Source organism: Triticum dicoccoides, chromosome 6B, assembly GCF_002162155.2.
Source record: "Triticum dicoccoides isolate Atlit2015 ecotype Zavitan chromosome 6B, WEW_v2.0, whole genome shotgun sequence".
In the NCBI taxonomy this organism is placed as follows: domain Eukaryota; kingdom Viridiplantae; phylum Streptophyta; class Magnoliopsida; order Poales; family Poaceae; genus Triticum; species Triticum dicoccoides.
The window spans coordinates 60981580-61002106 of NC_041391.1; the positions used below are offsets into that span (position 1 = coordinate 60981580).

Sequence of the window (20527 nt, forward strand, 5' to 3'; positions counted from 1 at the left end):
TAATTATGATTTATTACTATATGATTTATTACTATACGTGGATAGCCTTACCATACCTAGTGGTAATTTAAATTTATTACCATATTCGATATTTCCCGAATTATGGCCTTACCATACCTGGATTGATAGCCTTTGGGGTAATTTAAATTTATTACCATATTCGATATTTCCCGATTTATGGCCTTACCATACCTGGATTGATAGCCTTTGGGGTAATTTAAATTTATTACCATATTCAAAATTTCCTGAGTTATGACCTTACCATACCTAGATTGATTTATTACTATATGTGGATTAATTATGATTTATTACTATACGTGGATAGCCTTACCATACCTGGTGGTAATTTAAATTTATTACCATATTCGATATTTCCCGAGTTATGGCCTTACCATATCTGGATTGATAGCCTTTGTGGTAATTTAAATTTATTACCATATAATTGCCATATTCAAAATTTCCTGAGTTATGACCTTACCATATCTGGATTGATTTATTACTATACGTGGATTAATTATGATTGATTACCATAAATACGTTGGGTATTGCCGGTCAGACGAGAAAAGAGAAAAACCGGTGGAAGGGGCTGGTGGGAGGTGGGACGAAGAAAAACCGGTTGAAAATAAACCGATTGAAAGTGGGGGGACTATTTAACCAGTTCGTCAATTAGGAGTAGAGATACTACCATTACGACCAGCCTCAGGACGTACATGTGTGTTTTTGCCCGAATTGACCTGGACGTGTTCAGGGCTTTGGAGCGGCTTCGAGCCCGTTAACAGCTGAATCCGATAGCTTTCACGTGTACTGTCACTCGGGTTTTGTCTGATTTTTTCCCTTTTTTGGTTCATTTTATGAAAATATGCACTTTAAAAACTTATGTTTGCAAACATTTTTTTCTAAATCACAAACATTTTTCAAAATCCATGTTCAATAACAGAATCAAGTAGATAAAAACAAATACTCCCTATGTAAACTAATCTAAGAGCGTTTAGAACAATACTCCCTCTGTTCGGAAAATACTTGTCATCAAAATGGATAAAAGGGGATGTATCTAGACGTATTTTAGTTCTACATACATCTCTTTTTATCCATTTTGATGGCAAGTATTTTTGGACGGAGGGAGTATTATATTAGTGTTCTAAACGCTCTTATATTAGTTTACGGAGGGAGTACAACATATGTGCATCGGATTTTAAAATAAACAAATGAATATATATATTTTTTGAATCAATATATTTTTTGAATGTCCATACACACAACACAGGTATCAAAATTTGAATGCGCCGATCTCCAAGAATACATATTTGGAGAGACAGAAAACTCTTACCTCGTCCTAATATGCTCGCAGGTCATGCTTGGGGCTGCGAAGGTGGAACTCTAGTGAGATGTAACACCCCAGGGAGCGAGAGAGGGATCTAGATCGAGCGAGGGGAGGGGAGAGGATGGCTTGGAGAGGAAGAAGGAGGATTGGATTGCAGAGGAAGGATTGAGTACAGAGAATTGTCAACACACACATAATACCCACGGCCACAGGAGGCCCCTTTTTAACACCACACACGCACGCCACTTGGTTGGCCAGCTGGCGGGGCCCACCAGCCAGCTCTAGAGCACACTGACCATAGGTTAGGTGTGACATTCCTCCCTCCTTAAGACACGACCTCTTCTTCTTCAGTGTCGTCGTCGTCCTCTGCCTCCGCCCAGAGCTGCGCTGACGGAAAACGGTGGCGGAGCACGTCGTAGTCCTCCCACGTCGTCGGCACGGAGTCGCCGGTGCCCCACTGCACCTTGAGCTGCACCACTGGCGCGTCGCCATGCTTCATCATGCGCCTGTCCAAAATGTGCGTAGGTGTGAGGTCGTCGACGGAGAGGTCCGGCACCTTGGGCAGCTCGCCGTACACCGGTGTGAAGTCGGGGGTGAAGGGCTTCAGCTGCAAAACGTGGAAGACGGGGTGGATTTGGCTCTCTGGCGGCAGGTCGAGCTTGTACGCGAGCGCACCGATCTTCTCGATGATCTTGTAGGGGCCAAAGTACTTGAAGGCGAGCTTGGCGCACCGAGCGTTGAGCGTAAGGCTGAAGCTTGAGCAGCACCTGTTCACCCTTGTGGAAGTGGCGCTCGGTGCGGTTGCGGTCGGCATTTTTCTTGAACCGGCACTGGGCGCGCTACAACTGGGCGCGAATGTGCACAGTGTGCGCCGCCTAGTCCATCTCCTCGTCGGCCGGCGCCGACTCCGCCCAGGACGCCATTGCGCCGAGGTTTGCTTCCTTGCCGTAGAGAGCCTTGAAGGGAGTGCCTTTGAGCGACACATGGAAGGTCGAATTGTACCAGAACTCTGCCATCGACAGCCACCTGCGCCATTTGTGTGGTGAGTCGTGAACTGTGCAACGGAGGTACATTTCCATGCACTGGTTCACCCGCTCGCTCTGGCTGTCTGTTTGGGGGTGATATGCCATCGAGTAGAGCAGCTTGATGCCTGCGCCAGCGAGCAGCTCGCGCCATAGGTGGCTTGTGAAGATTTTGTCGCGGTCGGAGACGATGGACGCAGGGATGCCGTGCAGCTTCACCACGCGCCACCTGCTGGGCGTTGAAGGGATGGCGAAGGGGAACAAAATGGGCGAATTTGGTCAAGCGGTCGACGACCACTATGATCATGTCGCACCCCTCCGAGCGCGGCAAGCCTTCGACAAAGTCTATGGTCAGGTCCTCCCAGGGCGCGGCTGGAATGGGCAGCGGGGCCAGGAGACCCGCCGGCTTGACGTGTTCGTGTTTGGCCTGCTGGCACACCGTGCACCGCTGCACGAAATTGGCGATGTCGCGCTTGAGGCCCCGACAGTCGAAGTGTTTTCGCACGCGCTGGTAGGTGGCGGTAGAGCCGGAGTGGCTGCCCACCGCACTGCAATGCAGCGCGGTGATGAGCTTGGTGCACAAAGCCGAATTGGCCCCAATCTAGAGGCGACCTTGGCGCCGGATGATGTCGGGTAGAGCTTGTAGCCTTGATCATCCGGACTGTGCAGCGCCAGTAGTTGTAGCCGTTCTTGGGCGTCGGCGACGGTGACGTAGAAATTGGCCACCTCCTGCACCCAGGCTGGCTGGCACGCGAAGAGCGCGGCCAGCTCGAATTGCTTGCCCATGCGTGAGAGTGCGTCGGCGGCGCCGTTGTGCGGTCCCCTTCTGTACTGGAAGCGAAATTGCAGCCCCACCAGTTTCGCCATGGCCTTGCGCTGGAGCTCTGTCTCCAGGTGTTGTTCGCTGAGGTTGCAGACTGACTTGTGATCTGTGATGATGTCAAAGGGGCCGTGCTGCAAGTATTGGCGCCACTTGTCGACGGCCATCATCACGGCGAGGAACTCCTTCTCATAGGTGGAGAGCTTCTGAATGCGCATGCCTAATGCCTTGCTGAAGTACGCCACGGGGTGCCCGTCTTGCGCGAGCACTGCGCCCACGCCCGTAGGGCCAGGAGAATCCTTTCTTGGTGAGTAGCTGCATGAACGGCTTCACGATGATGTCGTAGTGCGGCACGAACTTTCTGTAGTAGCCCGTGAGGCCGAGAAAGCCGCGCAGCTCCGTGGCGTTCGTCAGCGTCGGCCACTGCTCCATGGCCTGCATCTTCTCCTTGTCCGTGGCCACACCCTCCTTCGAGATCACGTGGCTGAGGTAGTCGATGTGGTTGGCAGCGAAAGTGCACTTGGATTCCTTGATGTAGAGCTAGTGCGCGCGGAGCAGCTCGAAGACGATGCGCAGATGCTCCAGGTGCTCCTCCATGGTCTCGCTGAAAACAAGAATGTCATCCAGAAAGATGAGGACAAACTTGCGGACATACTTACCGAAAACGGTGTTCATCAGGCACTGAAATGTGGCTGGCGCGTTCGTGAGGCCGAACGGCATTAGTCTGAACTAAAAGTGCTCGTGGTGCGTCTTGAATGCCGTCTTAGGTTCGTCCTCCTCGCGCATCCTGATCTAGTGGTAACCAACGCGCAAGTCCGGCTTGGAGAACACCGCGGCACCGGCCAATTCGTCGAGGAGCTTGTCAATGATGGGCAGAGGGAACTTGTTCTTAATGGTGGCATCATTGAGCCGGCGATAGTCGACGCGGAATCGCCAGGTGTCGTCCTTCTTCTTCACGAGCAGCACCGGCACGGCGTAGGGACTGACGATGTGCGTGATCACACCCGAGTCCAGCATCTCCTTGACCAGGCGCTCGATCTTGTCCTTCTGTAATGGTGAGTAACAGTACGGGCGCATGTTCACGGGGACCGCGCCCTCCACCAGCGTGACGGCGTGGTCGTACTGGCGATGAGGAGGGAGCCCATGCGGTGTTGCGAACAGTCAGCGAATTCCTCGAGCAGGTCTGCGAGCGGGGATTGACTTGCACATTTGCGAGCCGGACGCGATGCGAGGCCGCATGTGTCCACCATGGCCATGGCCCAGACATCGTTTCCGGTGATCATCTTGCGCAGCTCCTCTGACCCGACGGCCTTGAGCGTGGTAGCCGGCTTGGGGGAAACGCCGCGCAGAGTAACCTCTTCACCGCCGTGCTGGAACTTCACCCACTTGTCCTGCCAGTGGCGCGTCATCGGGCTGTTTTGGGCGAGCCAGTCCATCCCCAGAATGCCATCATACGCTCCAATCTCCAGCTCACGCATGGGCGTTTAGAAGGTGTGGCCCTGCATCCACCACTTGAGGCCGGGCACCATGCACGTGCAGGTGAGCTTGTCGCCGTTGGCCACGTGCACCTCTGTCGCCAGCATTTCTTCTGTGGCGAGGCCGAGGCGATCAACAAACGCTTTGTTGACGAAGCTGTGAGTACTGCCCGAATCGAGCAGCAGGAGCATGACCTGGTTCCCGACGAGGGCGCGCAACCTGATCGTGGTCGTGGAATCCGTGTCGTCGAGCGCGTGCGAGGAGAGGAGACAGCACTCTGGCGCGTCCACGGCCGGAGCAGGGTGTTGCGCCACCGGGCCTGGTTCGTCGAGCAGCTGCAGGGCATGGATGGTGTCGTCCGAGAGGACCTCACCATGATCACCGACGTTGATAGTGAGCAGTTGCACGGGCTGGGCGCATCCATGCTCTTTGGAGTAGCGATCCCGACACTTGAAACAGAGGTTGTTTGCACGACGGAAATCGCACAGCTGTCGCTCCCGGGCGTACTCGTCGCCTTGGACGCGAACCGGTGCGGCCACTGTGCGGTGTGGAAGTGCCGCTGCAGTTGCTATTGGCGGTGGTCGGCCTGCGGGTGTGACGCGGGGGCGCGCACGGTTCGTGCCCAGTTCTTCCTCTTGGATGCGCGCGAGCACCGTGGCGCGCGTGATACTTGAGGGTGCCTGGAGTCGCACCGGCGCACGCAGCTCGTCCTTCAGGCCGAGGAGGAACTGCGTCACGAAGAACTTGGTGTTGATCAACGGATCAAGAGCGAGCAAGTGGTACATCTGTTCGTCGAATGCGGCGCAGTAGTCGGCGACGGTGCCTGTTTGGCGGAGTTGCAGCAGCTTGTGCATCACCACCTCAAACTCGTCGACGCCGAACTCCTCCAGGACCGCCGCAGTGAAGACGCCCCATGTGATGTTGCGATGCGTTTGGCGGAACGCTTGGAGCCAGTGCACGGCTTGGCCATTGATGTAGAGCGCCGCGGTGGCGACCCAGTGATGGGCGGCCACCTTGTAGAGCTCGAAGTATGCGAGGCAACGATCCAGCCACAAGTATGGCACCGTGCCGTCGAACTTGGGAAAATTGTGCTTCGGAGGTTTGTGATACTCGTTGGTATGGTAGCCCGGCGGGGACGCGGTCGTCGCGGCGACGAATTCGCCCTGCGACGGCACCGGTAGGAGAGGTGGACGGTGGTCGCCCAGACGCGCGTGCGACGACAACGGCTGCGCCGGATCTGGCACGGGTGCGGGGACGATGGAGGAGGAGGGGGCGGTGGGGGTTGCTGTTGCGGTTGCGCGTGCGGGTGAAGATGCGTGGTGACCGAGGCTGTTGGGGAGGCCGAACCTTCCACCGTCTTGCGCGTGAGGTCGATGTCCGCCTGGGTCAAATCGAGCTGCCGCGAGAGGCCGCGCATCTCCTGCGAGATCTGGGCATTGAAGGCGCCTGGAGCTCGATCTGTTTCTCGTGCGCCACTTTCTGGTCGTCGATTCTGGCGAGCAGCGTCTCCAGCATCTTGGTGATGTTGGTGTGCCCCTCGTCCATGGCGGCCAGAACTTGTCGTGTCTCCGCCGATGCCTTGGAAGGCGCCGTTGTCTTGCTCGAAAGGGCGTCGAACCCCGCGACGGATTTTGTGCGGCTCACCGGAGCAAACCACACCGGCGCGGTGGATGTTACCGACTCCCAATTGAGGAAGGAAAATTTTCGGCGGATTTAAGGCTCTGAATACCAGTTGTAACACCCTAGGGAGCGAGAGAGGGATCTAGATCGAGCGAGGGGAGGGGAGAGGATGGCTCGGAGAGGAAGGAGGATTGGATTGCAGAGGAAGGATTGAGTACAGAAAATTGTCAACATACACATAACACCCACGGCCATAGGCGGCCCCTTTTTAACACCACACACGCATGCCACTTGGCTGGCCAGCTGGCTGGGCCCACCAGCCAGCTCTAGAGCACACTGACCACAGGTTAGGTGTGACATGAGATGTAGGGAGACGTCGGGGAGACGCAGGGAGCTCGATGGCTGAAGTACAGGGAGACGTGCACTCGGATCTGCCCGCTTTAGAGCCAGCACGGGCGACAGACGTGGTGAGTCGCGTCAGAAACCTAGAAAGAGTCATGCATCGCCTCTATCTCTCTCACACACAAAAGGAGAGAGGGGAGAGAGAAATAACGTGGGGGAGGTGAACATGTCGATGGAGAAAACCGAGGGAGCGGGGTGGCATACTGGAACTTCTGGTGTAATAACACGGAGAACTTGGGTAAGTTGCGGCTTGAGAATCAACAATCACTGCTTCAGGCTTAGGTTGCATGCTAGTTCAACTATTATAATTGATTCCTGAGAATCGGATGTAAGAAGTATGGGTATTTGTTTGAGATTCAAGTATCTTGAGGCATCAAATCCAAGAATAGCCCAGACGAAGGGGAGTGGAGTTTCTCGATCAGAGCTCAAATGAGCTCATGTGAATAGTAAACAAAAAATAAAAAATCTGATTATTTTTTTGTAACAAACATTGTCAAATGTCCTAAGAGGTTGCAAATTTTTATTATGAATCACATTTCTGAAGGGATTTGCAAAAAAAGTACTCTGAAAATGCTACTTTCAAAAGCATTTTGGAGCACTGTTTTTTTGCAACAACTCCCACAATGATTTCATGATGAAATATTTCAAGCTCTTAGAACATTTGTTAATGTCTGTCACAAAACAAATTTACATTCTTTTTTATTTTTATTTTTTGATTTTACTGTTTACCCGAACTTATTTTGAGTTCTGGCTGAGAAGGTGACTTCCAAACGAAGGCTACGTTAGTAGTGTAGTTACAATGCAGTGCCATAGTGTGACACCAACTCTCGCTCTCGACCTCCACCTAGACCCATCCATGCAGAGCACGGACCCATATCAAAGCAAAAAGGTTTGCTGATGTGTGTGTGCGCGTGCGTGCATGTGTTTTTATATTAAAAATATGAACATTTTGAAAACTTAGGGACTTCTTAAATTTCGCAAACATTCCTCAGAGCTGCAAACATTTTCAAAACTACAAACATTTTCAGAATTCATGAATTTACAATTTTTTATGAGTACCTTAGAAAACATGAACTTTTTATTGTTTCACCAACTTTTAAACAAGTAACACGAAAACTAATATTTTTTCCCTGGCGCCCATGCAACAGAGGAACGAGCACACAAAAAGCACAAACGAGTCAAGAGGCGGTTTGAGTAGCGGTTGGGCGAACTTAAATGGCCGTTGTCCAGCGTATGCTATAGAAGCATCTTGGCACCTTAAGCGCTAAATAGAAGCTCCTGAGTTTTGGGATCAAAAAAATTAAACACGAGAGCAATTCCCAGTATTCCCTACGAGGCCTAAGTGAAAGCGACGTCCCACGGGGGTCGAGCTTCTAACTCTCCGGAACTTAATTGCGCTTATATCCATCACTGTAGTTTTTTGGGCCCACGAGAAAACTGATGGGTCAAATATCTTACCCAGCGCACAAGATTGCGATGAAGATGGGATAACATTACCTATACCCATTACCTACCTTACCCATGAATGCCTTAACATGTGGGCCCTAAAAAAAGGTGGACGCGGGTAATTCAACCATACCTACCCAAATCTCTACCAATCCCGTCCCTTTGGCCAAAAAATCCCAAAGAAATGGCTAATCTAGCCACAACATATTGTTTATTATGTTGAAATGTTGTTTTTTCTACACAAATGGTACTGATGGTTGTTGTTGATTGCATGTATGGGCTTCCCCATGGGGATAGAAAACCCAACGAGGATGGGGATGGGAAACTTGTTATCCCCATGGGCGGGTATGGGGATGGGAACGGGGATGGAATGACTGTCGCGGGGACGGGGATGGGACGAGTCCAATACCTGCCTGGGTAATCCCCATTGTCAACCTGATCTAAGAATGAGTGTGGGCAATTTTTTAACCATATACAACATTCTTTTTTAGAAAATGGCATTATGGTGAAAACATACCGTCCAAAATATGCATATGAAACATAACATCCAAAATATGCACCAACCATCGTAGCCTTACATGCAAAACATATCATCCAAAAATGTTCACCAGCCACCATAGTTTCATCAAGCAATACACGTCAGCGCTAAATATGGCGGATCTCGGGTAGGGCCCCCGATCTGGTAGCCTTGGCACGGTAGTAATAGGAGACGGTGTTTACTCAGGTTCGGGCTCTCTCAAAGAGATAATACCCTACTCCTGCTTTGATTGTATTATTGTGGATGGGTAAAAAATACAGGTGATCTACCGTCATATCGCATGTGAATGAGTTCCTCCCTCTACGGTCCATGCACCTCGGTTTATACAGATACCGGGGTTGGCTAGGGTTACACATAAATCGGTTGTATCTTGGGGCAACCGTGTCGGATACTACCCCTAAACTTTGGAGTGTGCGCCAAGTCTTTTGGTCATTCCTTCTTGCCGTACTTGGCCGAGATGAGCGAGGTCCACTAGTTGATGAGCCGGGGGGGGGGGGGTCCTCAGCCCAGCCAAAGGACCGGTAATCGACACACTGAGCACACCCTAATCCAGGACTCTATCAGTAGGCACTGAACCGGTCTTCAAACCGAGGATGCTCGTCGGTCCCTCTAAGCCTCTCTCAATCTTTAGTTTCGGCCTTGCAAGTTGGTTCAACCTTACACAATTCCCGAAAATAACACCCTCATCGGCTATCGGGTGAAGCGCACCTCGGGCAAGGTCCGAGGACTCACCCTTACTTTAGCTTCTGACGTATTCCCCGACCCTAATTTTTAACAAAAATTTTGTACTCCCAGGGCTGGTTCGATTTCACTGCAGGAGACAGGTCATCGGCTCCCCGGCCCGAGGGCCCAGTGGAAGCCATCCTTGCCGTCCTGCTGACCCAGACCATGGATAATTCCACGGCTCTGGCCAAGGCCAAGCGAACCAAAACCTCCAAGGGTGCGGCCACGCGCTGCAGCGCCTCCGTGCTTCCAGTCCTCAGCCACGAAATGTCCGGACGATGGATCCAACACCGGTGAGGGTCACGAAGGCGAAAGCCTTCCTTTGCATGCTGAGGGCGGAGGGACCAGCCGTGCTGAATTCTACACGACAAAACACAGAATCGTTGCGAACAAACATTTGGAGATGTAAAGAAAAGAAATGGAGTTTCAAAAAGAAAAAATGTTACTGATTTTAAAAAGTATTAGGAGAACTTCCGAAGAATTATTTCATGAGTTTAGAACTCAAGTCTAGTTTTTCATGAAAACTTTAGCGAACGTTTCTATACTGTGAAAATCCTTTGGTGCAAGCATCCATTTCCCCCATACATGGTGCCAATGCTTTTGCACGGTCAAAATAATCGTCTCCCTCTCCCGCTTGGTTGCGTGTCGGCGCAAAGTCATTGGAAGCGAAGCAAGCTGCTAAGTTCGCTTCTTCGTTCCGACGCATAGAATCTGGTCGGGGTAATTCCACCGGCTCCAAGAGAGCTTCGAATCGCTTTTCTCCTACGTTAGGGAATTAGAGATGATCTTATATATGCATCAAGGATCCGTCCACGACAAGCTTCATTGCAGCAAGAGGTCGACCTCGTTCTTTCGCTCCGGCAGCGACGCATGCACGGCATGTCGACGTGGGCGGTCATGGCGTTCCTGCTCTCTGTCATTGCGGCGGCGTCGCAGCTGTTGCCCGTGGCGCGCGCGGCCGCTCCAGGGACCCTAAGCGCCGGCGTTAAGCTGCAGGAAGATCAGCACCAGGTGCGCGCACAGTTCTTTGAGGTCATTGGAAATGTAGTACTCCTACAATTTTTTCGTATGCAGATATTGTGACATAATGTAATGGTTTGCATGTTACAACAGGTGGTGGTGGACAACGGTATTGTGCAGGTGGCGGTGTCCAAGCCGCAGGGCCAGATCATCGGCGTCCGTTATGTCGACGACACTAACCTCCTCTACTTCAACAACAATGAGATATCAGGCGGGTATGTCTGTTATGTCTTGATTTTTAATGTTTATTTTTCCTTATTTTTAAGTACATGAACATTTTGCTAAATTCATGAACTTCTTTTAAAATTTATGAATATTATTAAAATATTCATGGATTTTTTTAAACTAATGGAACACTTTCAAAATTTGATGAACACTTCTTAAAATTTGATCAACATTTTTTAAAAATAACCACGAACATTTTTGAACTTTTTCGTCAGTCGGTAAACACTTTTTATATTCTCTAACACGTTTTTACTGATTGTTTTATATCCACAAACATTTTTTAACTTTTTCATAAGTCTGTAGACACTTTTTTATATTTTCTAACACGTTTTGCCTGATTGTTTTCAAAACTCAAGATTTTCTAAAAGCCATATGGCTTACATTCAAACATTTTTTTAAAAATCACCAATATTTTATTACACTCGTGACCATTTAAAAAAAATCATAATTGTTTTAAAAGTTGTGACCTTCTTCTTGAAAACTTGTGAATATTTTAATATTCTTGAACACTTTTCATTGTTGTAATAATATCATTTTAGATATGTGAAATATATAGTAGACATTTTTTAGAGCTCCATGTGGCGGAGACCTTGCCGCAATTGTCCTCTCTGCCACAGGGACTTGGGAGGACGCCTTTGCTATGCTGTCCTAGAAAAAGCGGCGTGGGTTCTCTAACGAATTAGAGGATCTCTAACATATTTCGTAAAAACATCACCTGTTAAAATCTCGTAAAACGAATTTACGGTACCGTGAGGCATCGGACGAGACAGATCATGTAAACTCATACCATAAAAGTTTTTTTCTTTCTTTTCTCCTCACGCTTCTTCTTCCCTGGTACACACGCATGGATGAATTTGAACTCCGGCCGGCCAGAACAGCGCTGCTCCGGCCCGCTTGCTCTGGCGATGCTCTGCCGACGCTCCAGCCCGCCACGTGCTCCAGCGATGCTCTGGCCGGCCGTTGCCGAGCTCCTCCGCCTGCTCGCTGCTCATGTGCGGCGTCACCAGGCCCCCTGCTCCGGCGTTGACCGGTTTTACCGGATCCGCAAAAAACGGCTTGAATCCTCCATATATGACGGATGGGTGCTCTAATACATGGGAACCTGTAAAAAATTATGGGATATGCTATTTTACAGGATCTATTCCGTGTTTTTTTTAACCTGTACCATAAATGTGAAGGTTTGACCGCTTTTGTGGGATTTGTTAGAGATGTTCTTACCACTATCTAAGTGTGTATGTGTAGTTATATAATTCGTGGTAATTTGAATCGTAATTTTGTATCTGAAATTTTGCAGGTACTGGGATGTAGTTTGGAACTTTCCAGGATCGGGATATCCCACGGGCATGAACGACATGTACATATCCTCAGTTCCTCAGTGCTAGTAGCTTTGCAGGCAAATTTTACACCTTGTTTCTTTTTTTCCGAGATAAAAATGAACACCTTGCTTAATGGAATCCCATTTGAATTTGCGCTTCCAGGTTGGACGGTACAGAGTTCAGGGTGGTATCTGCGAGTGAGGAGCAAGTGGAGCTCTCCTTCATGAGAACCTACGACCCATCACGCCTCAACAGCGTCCCGCTCAACGTCGACAAGAGGTGCGCGCACCACTCCATCATCCCAGTTCTTCATGGACGTCTTGATTTCGAAGTGGATCTTGATGCCCATCATGCATGAATCATGCTCAGGCTGGTGATGCTGAGAGGCGGCTCCGGGTTCTACTGCTACGCCATCTTCGAGCACGCTGGCGGCTGGCCGGCCGTCGACGTCTCCGAGGCCCGGCTCGTCTTCAAGCTCGACCCCACGACGTTCAACTACATGGCCGTCTCAGACGGGATCCAGAGGTTCATGCCAGGGGCGGCGGACCGGGACGCGCCCCGGGCCGTGCCGCTCGCGTACAAGGAGGCCGTGCTGCTCGTGCACCCGTCGGAGACGCAGTTTGCTGGGGAGGTGGACGACAAGTACCAGTACTCGATGGACAACAAGGACAACCGCGTCCACGGATGGATCGCCGGTGCCGGTGGTGGCGGCGGCGGCGGCGGCCCGGTGACCGTGGGGTTCTGGGTGGTCACCCCCAGCAACGAGTTCAAGAGCGGCGGCCCCCTCAAGCGCGAGCTCACCTCCCACATCGGCCCCACCTCCTTGACTGTGAGTGCGCGTTCTTTCTTTCTTGTGTTCCAGGAAGACACAAACGTATCCACCTGGTTCATGTCATCATGTGAAATGGCAGATGTTCATGGGGACTCATTACATCGGGAACGATATGGTGGCGAAGATCGAGGCCGGCGAGCACTGGAAGAAGGTCATGGGGCCGGTGTTCATCTACCTCAACTCCAACCGGCCAGAGAGGGGAGGCTTCCACGAGCTCTGGGCGGACGCCAAGGCGCAGGCGGAGGTCGAGGCGAGCAAATGGCCGTACAGCTTCCCGGAGTCGCCGGACTTCCACAAGGCAGGCGAGAGGGGCTCGGTCACCGGTCGCTTGCTGGTCAGAGACAGGTACACGAGCGGCGGCGAGGACGTGCCCGCCCGGCTGGCCTACGTCGGCCTCGCCGCTCGGGGACAGCCCGGCTCCTGGGCGCCGGAGAGCAAGGTACATAGGCACGCAAAGAACCCACCGAAATTCGATGAGAAATTTTTGGATATGCTCATCCTTGTTGACGACTTGCCATGGATTCAGGGTTACCAGTTCTGGACGAGGGCGTCGGCGACCGGCGGCAGCTTCGCCATCGGCAACGTCCGGGCAGGAGAGTACAACCTCTACGCCTGGGTCCCCGGGGTCCTCGGCGACTACATGCGCACGGATCCGGTAACGGTGGTGCCCGGCGTCGCCATTGCCCTCGGCGACCTCGTGTTCGAGCCGCCGCGATCGGGGCCGACGCTGTGGGAGATCGGCGTGCCAGACCGGAGCGCCGCCGAGTTCTTCGTCCCTGATCCCAACCCCAGGTACCTCAGCAAGCTCTTCGTCGCCAGGGACAAGTACAGGCAGTACGGGCTGTGGGAGCGGTACGCCGAGCTGTACCCCACGGGCGACCCCGTCTTCACCATAGGCGTGAGCAACCCCTCCGAAGACTGGTTCTTCGCGCATGTCACAAGGTGCCCATTGATGCCTAACTGAACCCTGAGCTGACACGTTCCCTCTGTACCAGACAAAACAGTCGTTAACTTGTGACGGTGCAGGAAGAGTGGCAACGGCGAGAACGCGCCGACGACGCGGCGGATCCGGTTCGACCTGCCCCGCGTCGCCGCCGGTGGCACCTACACGCTGCGCATGGCCCTCGCGGCGGCGCACATGTCCAAGCTGAAGGTGCAGGTGAACGGGGCGACGGGGAAGGGGTCGGCCGGGGGAGTGTTCGTGACGCCCGAGTTCGGCGACGACAACGCGATCGCGCGGCACGGCGAGCACGGCAGGTGGTGGAGCTTCGAGTTCCCGATCGATGGGCGCCTGCTCGTGCAAGGGGAGAACACCATCAGCGTCACGCAGGCGAGGGCGTTCAGCGTGTTCCTGGGGGTCATGTACGATTACGTCCGGCTGGAAGGGCCGTCCGGTTGGGATTCTGGAGTCACAAGTAGTGCTGGTCTAGGCAAAATCTTGCCTCTCGGTTTGCTATATGGGCTTGTCGTGCTACCAACATTGATATTTCTGCTAAGCAAGTGATACAGAAGTCCATGGATCTTTCCTCTCGGCTAAGTTTTTTTTACCGGTGCTGCGAGCTAGTACCGGTGAAGTCCCAACCAATCAAATGCTTCCAGCTAACTTTGTGTGGGCCAACTATTCAATGGTATAGTGTTGTATTTGGCTAGTATCTCATCCATTAGGTCAAATCAATGTCAGACCCAACTGAGTGCATCTTTTATGCCTAACCATGCATGCATGTTGTCGGACCATTCCACACACGGAAAAGGCAAACATTTTATTTATCTTGGAAGATATTAATTCATTGGTATCTTTTGAATAAAAATTTCATTTTGAAATATTTTTACATATTTGAATTCCCGACAACGTGATCTTTAAAATAAGAGCAAACTTGAATACATTTTGAACGAGTTCAAAATTCTTACAACATATTTCACTCATTTGTAATAAAAACACTCATTTCTTAAAAAATAATTTAACTTGTTTATTTCACTCATTTCAAAATACTTATTTTAGTCATCCAAAACACATATTTCAATCATTTGACAAAATTGGTTTCACTCATTTCAAAAAACGGATTTCACTATGTTCAATTCAAAGACAGTGTTCACCAAATTGAGATGTGAAACTTGTTATTTGAATATATTTCGAATGAGTTTAAAATTGTTGCAACATATTTACATCATTTCTTAAAAATTGATTTATTGTTTATTTCACTCATTTCAAAATACGTACTTCAGTCATTTCAAAACACATATTTCAATCATTTGAAATAATTGGTTTCACTCATTTCAAAAAACGGATTTCACTCCTTTCAATTCAAAGACAGTGTTCACTCAATTGAGATGTGAAACTTATTATTTGAATACATTTCGAACGAGTTTAAAATTCTTGCAACATATTTCACTCATTTCTAATAAACAAATTTCACTCATTTCTTAAAAAATGATTTAGCTTGTTTATTTCACTCATTTCAAAATATTTATTTCAGTCATTTCAAAACACATATTTTGATCATTTGAAATAATTGGTTTCACTCATTTTCAAAAAAACGTGAGACCAACCCCACTCATTTTCAAAAACTTATTTCACTCCTTTGAAAAAACATATTTTACTCATTTTCAAAAACTTATTTCACTCATTTTCAAAAACTTATTTCACTCCTTTGAAAAACATAACTAGAATTGAAATATAATTGAAAATTCAAACTAGTCAAAATATATCCAAATTGGTCTTGATTTAAAGATCTTGTTGACCTAAATACAAATATATAAAAAGTTTCCAAAACAAAAATTCGGTTTGAAAGTTTTGAGCAATTCAAAATGCTAGATTGAAAATAAAAGGCAAGCTTTTTGTTTGGAGAGAGAGAGACAAGGACGACATGTGCATGCAACTAGTGTTGTACTATTCTGTGTGAAAGCATCCTTCAGTAGTACTTTTCATGACAAAAGTATGTGCATGTCAGTTGAATTAGCTGTGTATTCCGTCTGTATCTCCAAATGTGAATGGATTTTATTTTCATTGCATGAATCTTAAAGTCCGAGGTGTAAGATGGATCCTTTGCCGGTACGTACCGGTTCCGGTAAAAGAGACTTTGCGTCTTTCCTCTTCCCTTTTGTTTTTTGTCGCCCAATAATAATACTACAACGAAATGGAAAGCAAAATGTTTAGACCAGCGCTAGCGGTCAGCCAACCGACCTGAGACAGTTGTGTGGTGCGAGGAACACGAGCCATTCGATTGATCCCTAGCTCGTCCCTCCTCCCTCCTCCCTCGCATACCACGAAACAACGGTAGGGAGCTCGCCTTGCCCTACGCTTGCGCCCTACAACTCCATCGCCTCCTCCCTCTCGCGCAAGGAAACCATGAGCCTCCGGCACTGTTCCACTCCGGTGATTAGCTTGCACCACGGGCGTTGAGCTTTGCAGCATCGTTGGTGTCTCTTACAGCTCAGGCGCCTCGCTCCGAGAACCATGTCCCACTTGCAGTAGTGCCGACCATCGTCGCAATAGCTTGCCTCACTGCTTAGATCAACAGGCGTCCTGCCACCCTTGTATGATGTCTTTGCAACACATCGTCTCGCCCATTGTAGCATGGACATGTGGAGCGCAAGCCATTACCCTTGCAACATCGTCGTCCACCTTTGCAGTCCGTCGACTGCTTGCAACACTGTTTCATGGGTGCCAACTGTCTTGCAAATTGCAACACTGCCCCATGTGGTGGCTTATCTCCCGAGTTTGTAGCAGACATCGTCTCCTCATGTGGACTTGCAATAGCTTCGAGAGGCTGCAGGGCATGTAAGATGGCATTAGTCGGCTTGTCGCAACGGCATGAGACTGTAGGAGTTGGCAACAACGGTCGACGCCTAGTGTGGGGAAAAAGTTTGGAAAGAATAGTCATGGTTAACGACGAAGAAAAACATAATGTCTCTAGCCCAATAAGGATGGCACAAGACCCCATAGGCCCACACCCTCTATTTCAACATGGCGGGGAAGCAATACTTCATATAAACAATGAATATGCGATATTATGAAGGCATAGGTTCTCAATTGAACTTGCATGCCATCGAGCCTATAGTCTAAAGGATTAAGTTCAATAGTGCCAAAAATAGTTACAAAGATGGGAAGACCACACACTAAAATATCAAATTTAAATAGACCGCGAGAAGTAACTAATACATTTTCTATCACCAAGATAATTAAAAGCACATTTGCAGACTCCTTTCAGCTAAACATCAACGACATCACAAGACCAAAGGAAAAATAAATCAAAAGAAGACATGTGCTGAAAACGACCTTACGGAAATGAATCAATGCTGCCATCTGAAAGTGTGCCAGGCAAGTTACTGTCGCTCCCATGCATACTTCATATGAACACTTGTTGACAACAATCTGATGAAAAAAGAATACAGACCCACCATATATATGTGTTTACTAAATGATTATTTGATAAGGCAAAGCTTCTTATGACCCAAAAATAGCTCTTAAGGAAAAAAGAGAACGACTAGTTGGCAACAACGGTCGACGCCTAGTGTGGGGATTTTTTTTGGAAAGAATAGTCATGGTTAACGACGAAGAAAAACATAATGTCTCTAGCCCAATAAGGATGGCACAAGACCCCATAGGCCCACACCCTCTATTTCACACATGGCGGGGAAGCAATACTTCATATAAACAATGAATATGCGATATTATGAAGGCATAGGTTCTCAATTTAACTTGCATGCCATCGAGCCTATAGTCTAAAGGATTAAGTTCAATAGTGCCAAAAATAGTTACAAAGATGGGAAGACCACACACTAAAATATCAAATTTAAATAGACCGCAAGAAGTAACTAATACATTTTCTATCACCAAGATAATTAAAAGCACATTTGCAGACTCCTTTCAGCTAAACATCAACGACATCACAAGAACACTTGTTGACAACAATCTGATGACAAAAGAATACAGACCCACCGTATATATGTGTTTACTAAATGATTATTTGATAAGGCAAAGCTTCTTATGACCCAAAAATAGCTCTTAAGGAAAAAAGAGAACGACTCCGCTGGGGATCGAACCCAGAATTTCTGGTTTCGTAGACCAGCGCCTTATCCATTGGGCCACGGAGTCCTAATGAATGAAGTAAAATGTTAACCTTACTCCATTAGACACCAGTGACTGAGTCACCATGCGGATTAGTGGGGGCATCTGTGTGATCACTTGGCAATCAGACCTGACATTACAACGAACCAACTGTAACCTCAAAATGCAGCTGCTCCTGTTGGTACACGGCTGATGCCATGGCCGCGACAAGGCCACGTCAAGATGGATCTGACCAGGTATAATAAACTGTGGTCACAAACTGAACGATCGTTTCACTGCTGTTTCCATTTCACATCTTTATCCTTCTGCAGCATGTGCACGTACTATGAACGTGTGGCCATAGTAGTCAAGCATCTGGTGTTCACGGAAACAAGATACTGGATTTCTTTGTTTTTTAGAATCTTAGCACTATATTTTTTTTCAGATGAATTTTAGCATTATAATTTTTTCCAGAAGTGTGAAGCTTTGTTATTACTGAAAGTTAACATAGTTTGGGATACATAAAGACATATTTTAAAAACCGAACCGGTGATCCAACTGGTTAGGCCTTCGGTTCAGGTTTTTACTGGTCGGACCGCAGGTTCACCGGTTCGATGGCTGTTTTTTACAATAAAAATATATATTACGAGTAATAATATATGCTAATTTAGGTCAAATAGCAACGGTTTCCTCTATTAGACAACACATAAGTGTCGGTGAGGTGGTTATCTGCCCTAGGATAGGCAAATGCCCATGACTTATGTCAAATCCCACTACTTGTGGAAATATTTTTCTGAGTTTCTCTCTACACCGGTTCGACCGCCCAGTTTATTAGCCGGTTTCACAAAAAAAAAACGCCCGGTCTGACAGGTTCTCACCGGTCTAGTTGCAGTCGGCCTTTTGTGCTTAAAACCGGCGTGAGCACCAGTTCTGTTTTTTTTTGTTCGACCGACGATCCGGTCCGGTTTTTTAAACTATGCATAAAGAATCATGGGGCGAACCAACTTCTGGTGGATGGTTAGGAGGACAGTTGTATTCCCAGCGCACCAGGGTTCAAGTCTTAGACTTGACATTGATGCTCGTATTTTCCTGGATTTATTTCAGGGTTTCCAGCTATGTGCATTAGTGGGATGTGATGTTCCCGTCGACTATGAATGCATCTGTGATGACTTCATCAATTTCAAGATAATATGCCAGCTCAGTCTTTCGAAGGTGCTCATAATAGCAGGGTGTGCGTGCATGCATTCATATGGATGAGTGTATATGTGTATATATGAGTGTATGTGTCTGTACTGTGTAAAAAAAGAATCATAAGGTTGGCCCAACCACACGTGACGTCCTTGATCTAAGGAATGAGAAAACTTAGCTAGCAAATGGGCTTCACGATTTGATGCCCGCCTTCGAAATGACAAGTACAATTAAATTCCTGTGCTCTTGACCTAATCTCAGCTATTATAGCTTTCCTCCTCACCCGCGAGATGGCCCATAAGGTCACCACCAATCTTACAAACACTTCATGGGATAGTGAGTCAATCATGCTGTTTCCTATTTGGCGCCCGTTGCGCCCGTTAATGCGTTAAGCGCAAAGCGGCGCACACCCTCTGTACGACGTGCGCGTTGGACGTGATTCGAACCCACGATCTCGCTGAATTAGTAAACATGCAGTAGCCACCACCCCACAACGCGCTTTTGATACATTTTTCCATTTACGCCTATTGTCTTATTCTGTTTGTTTCCTTTTTCCTTTCTCTTCCATTTTTTTATTTTTATTTCCTTTTCAATCCGTGAACCTTTTTCAAGTTGTTGATATTTGTTTTTCAAAATGGATGAACTGTTTTTTTTCCAAATTTGTGAACTTTTTTGGGAATTGATGAACTTTTAGAAAAACCGATGAACTTTTTCAAAATTGATGAACTTTTTCCGAATTTGTGAACTTTTTTTTGAAAATTGATGAACTTTTTTCAAAGTCTATGAACAGTTTTTCGAATTTGTGAATTTTTTTTAGAAACTAGGAACCTTTTTTCGAAATCAATGAACTTTTTTTAAATTAGTGAACCTTTTTGAAAATCGATGAACTTTTTTTCAACATCAATAAACTCTTTTTCAAAATCGGTGAACTCTTTGAGTGCATGAACTTTTTCTAATTCCTGATTTTCTTAAATCAGTGAACTTCCGAATTTCGTTCACATCTTTGCCAAAAAAGTTCACGTTTTCCTAATAAGTAGTATGTGCAGTAAATAGCGCGCTACATTTTGTACTTAAACATGTCGCGCTAAAATGTTTCACAAATGCCTAAAGGTCGTGGTGGTTATCCGACCTGCATCAGATCTAAACGGCGCGAGCTCAATTCCTGGCGGGAGCAACTTTTTCGATGGTTTTCTGCGCAATAAATTCATTTTTCGCTGCACTTGGTGGTTTTGGGCCGGCCCATCAGGTGCGGCTGCGAGCGCCAGTAGCCTGAACGGGCGCTTAAAGCGCCGTATAGGAGCTCTCGTCAATCATCGTAAACATACGAGCTCATTTTTTGTGTTGATCAGCCCAACCACCGCTATTTGGGCCTTGAGCGTTTCAAATTTCTGTCATGTGAGAACTGAGAGGAGAAAGCAACAAAGAAGGCACATAACCTTGCACGCTCAACAATTTACAACACACCTAGATGTCATGTGTGGCTTGGCCAGCAGCCACGGGCGTTTGCAACTTCTTAAACATGACATCACCG

The 20527-nt window shown here is 48.2% G+C and overlaps 1 protein-coding gene and 1 non-coding gene across 2 annotated transcripts; one reads left to right on the forward strand and one right to left on the reverse strand.

The window, feature by feature from the left end:
- Positions 1–10265: 10265 nt before the first annotated feature.
- Positions 10266–14265, forward strand: LOC119320735 (probable rhamnogalacturonate lyase C). Its single transcript, XM_037594696.1, has 8 exons — positions 10266–10379; positions 10482–10603; positions 11908–11967; positions 12092–12208; positions 12299–12758; positions 12841–13200; positions 13288–13703; positions 13788–14265. The coding sequence occupies exons 1-8, from the start codon at positions 10266–10268 to the stop codon at positions 14263–14265; spliced, it is 2127 nt and encodes a 708-aa protein (XP_037450593.1).
- Positions 14266–17783: 3518 nt separating this feature from the next.
- On the reverse strand, positions 17784–17856 carry TRNAR-ACG. The gene has a single exon. It is a non-coding gene; the product is annotated as a tRNA-Arg (tRNA).
- Positions 17857–20527: the final 2671 nt, after the last annotated feature.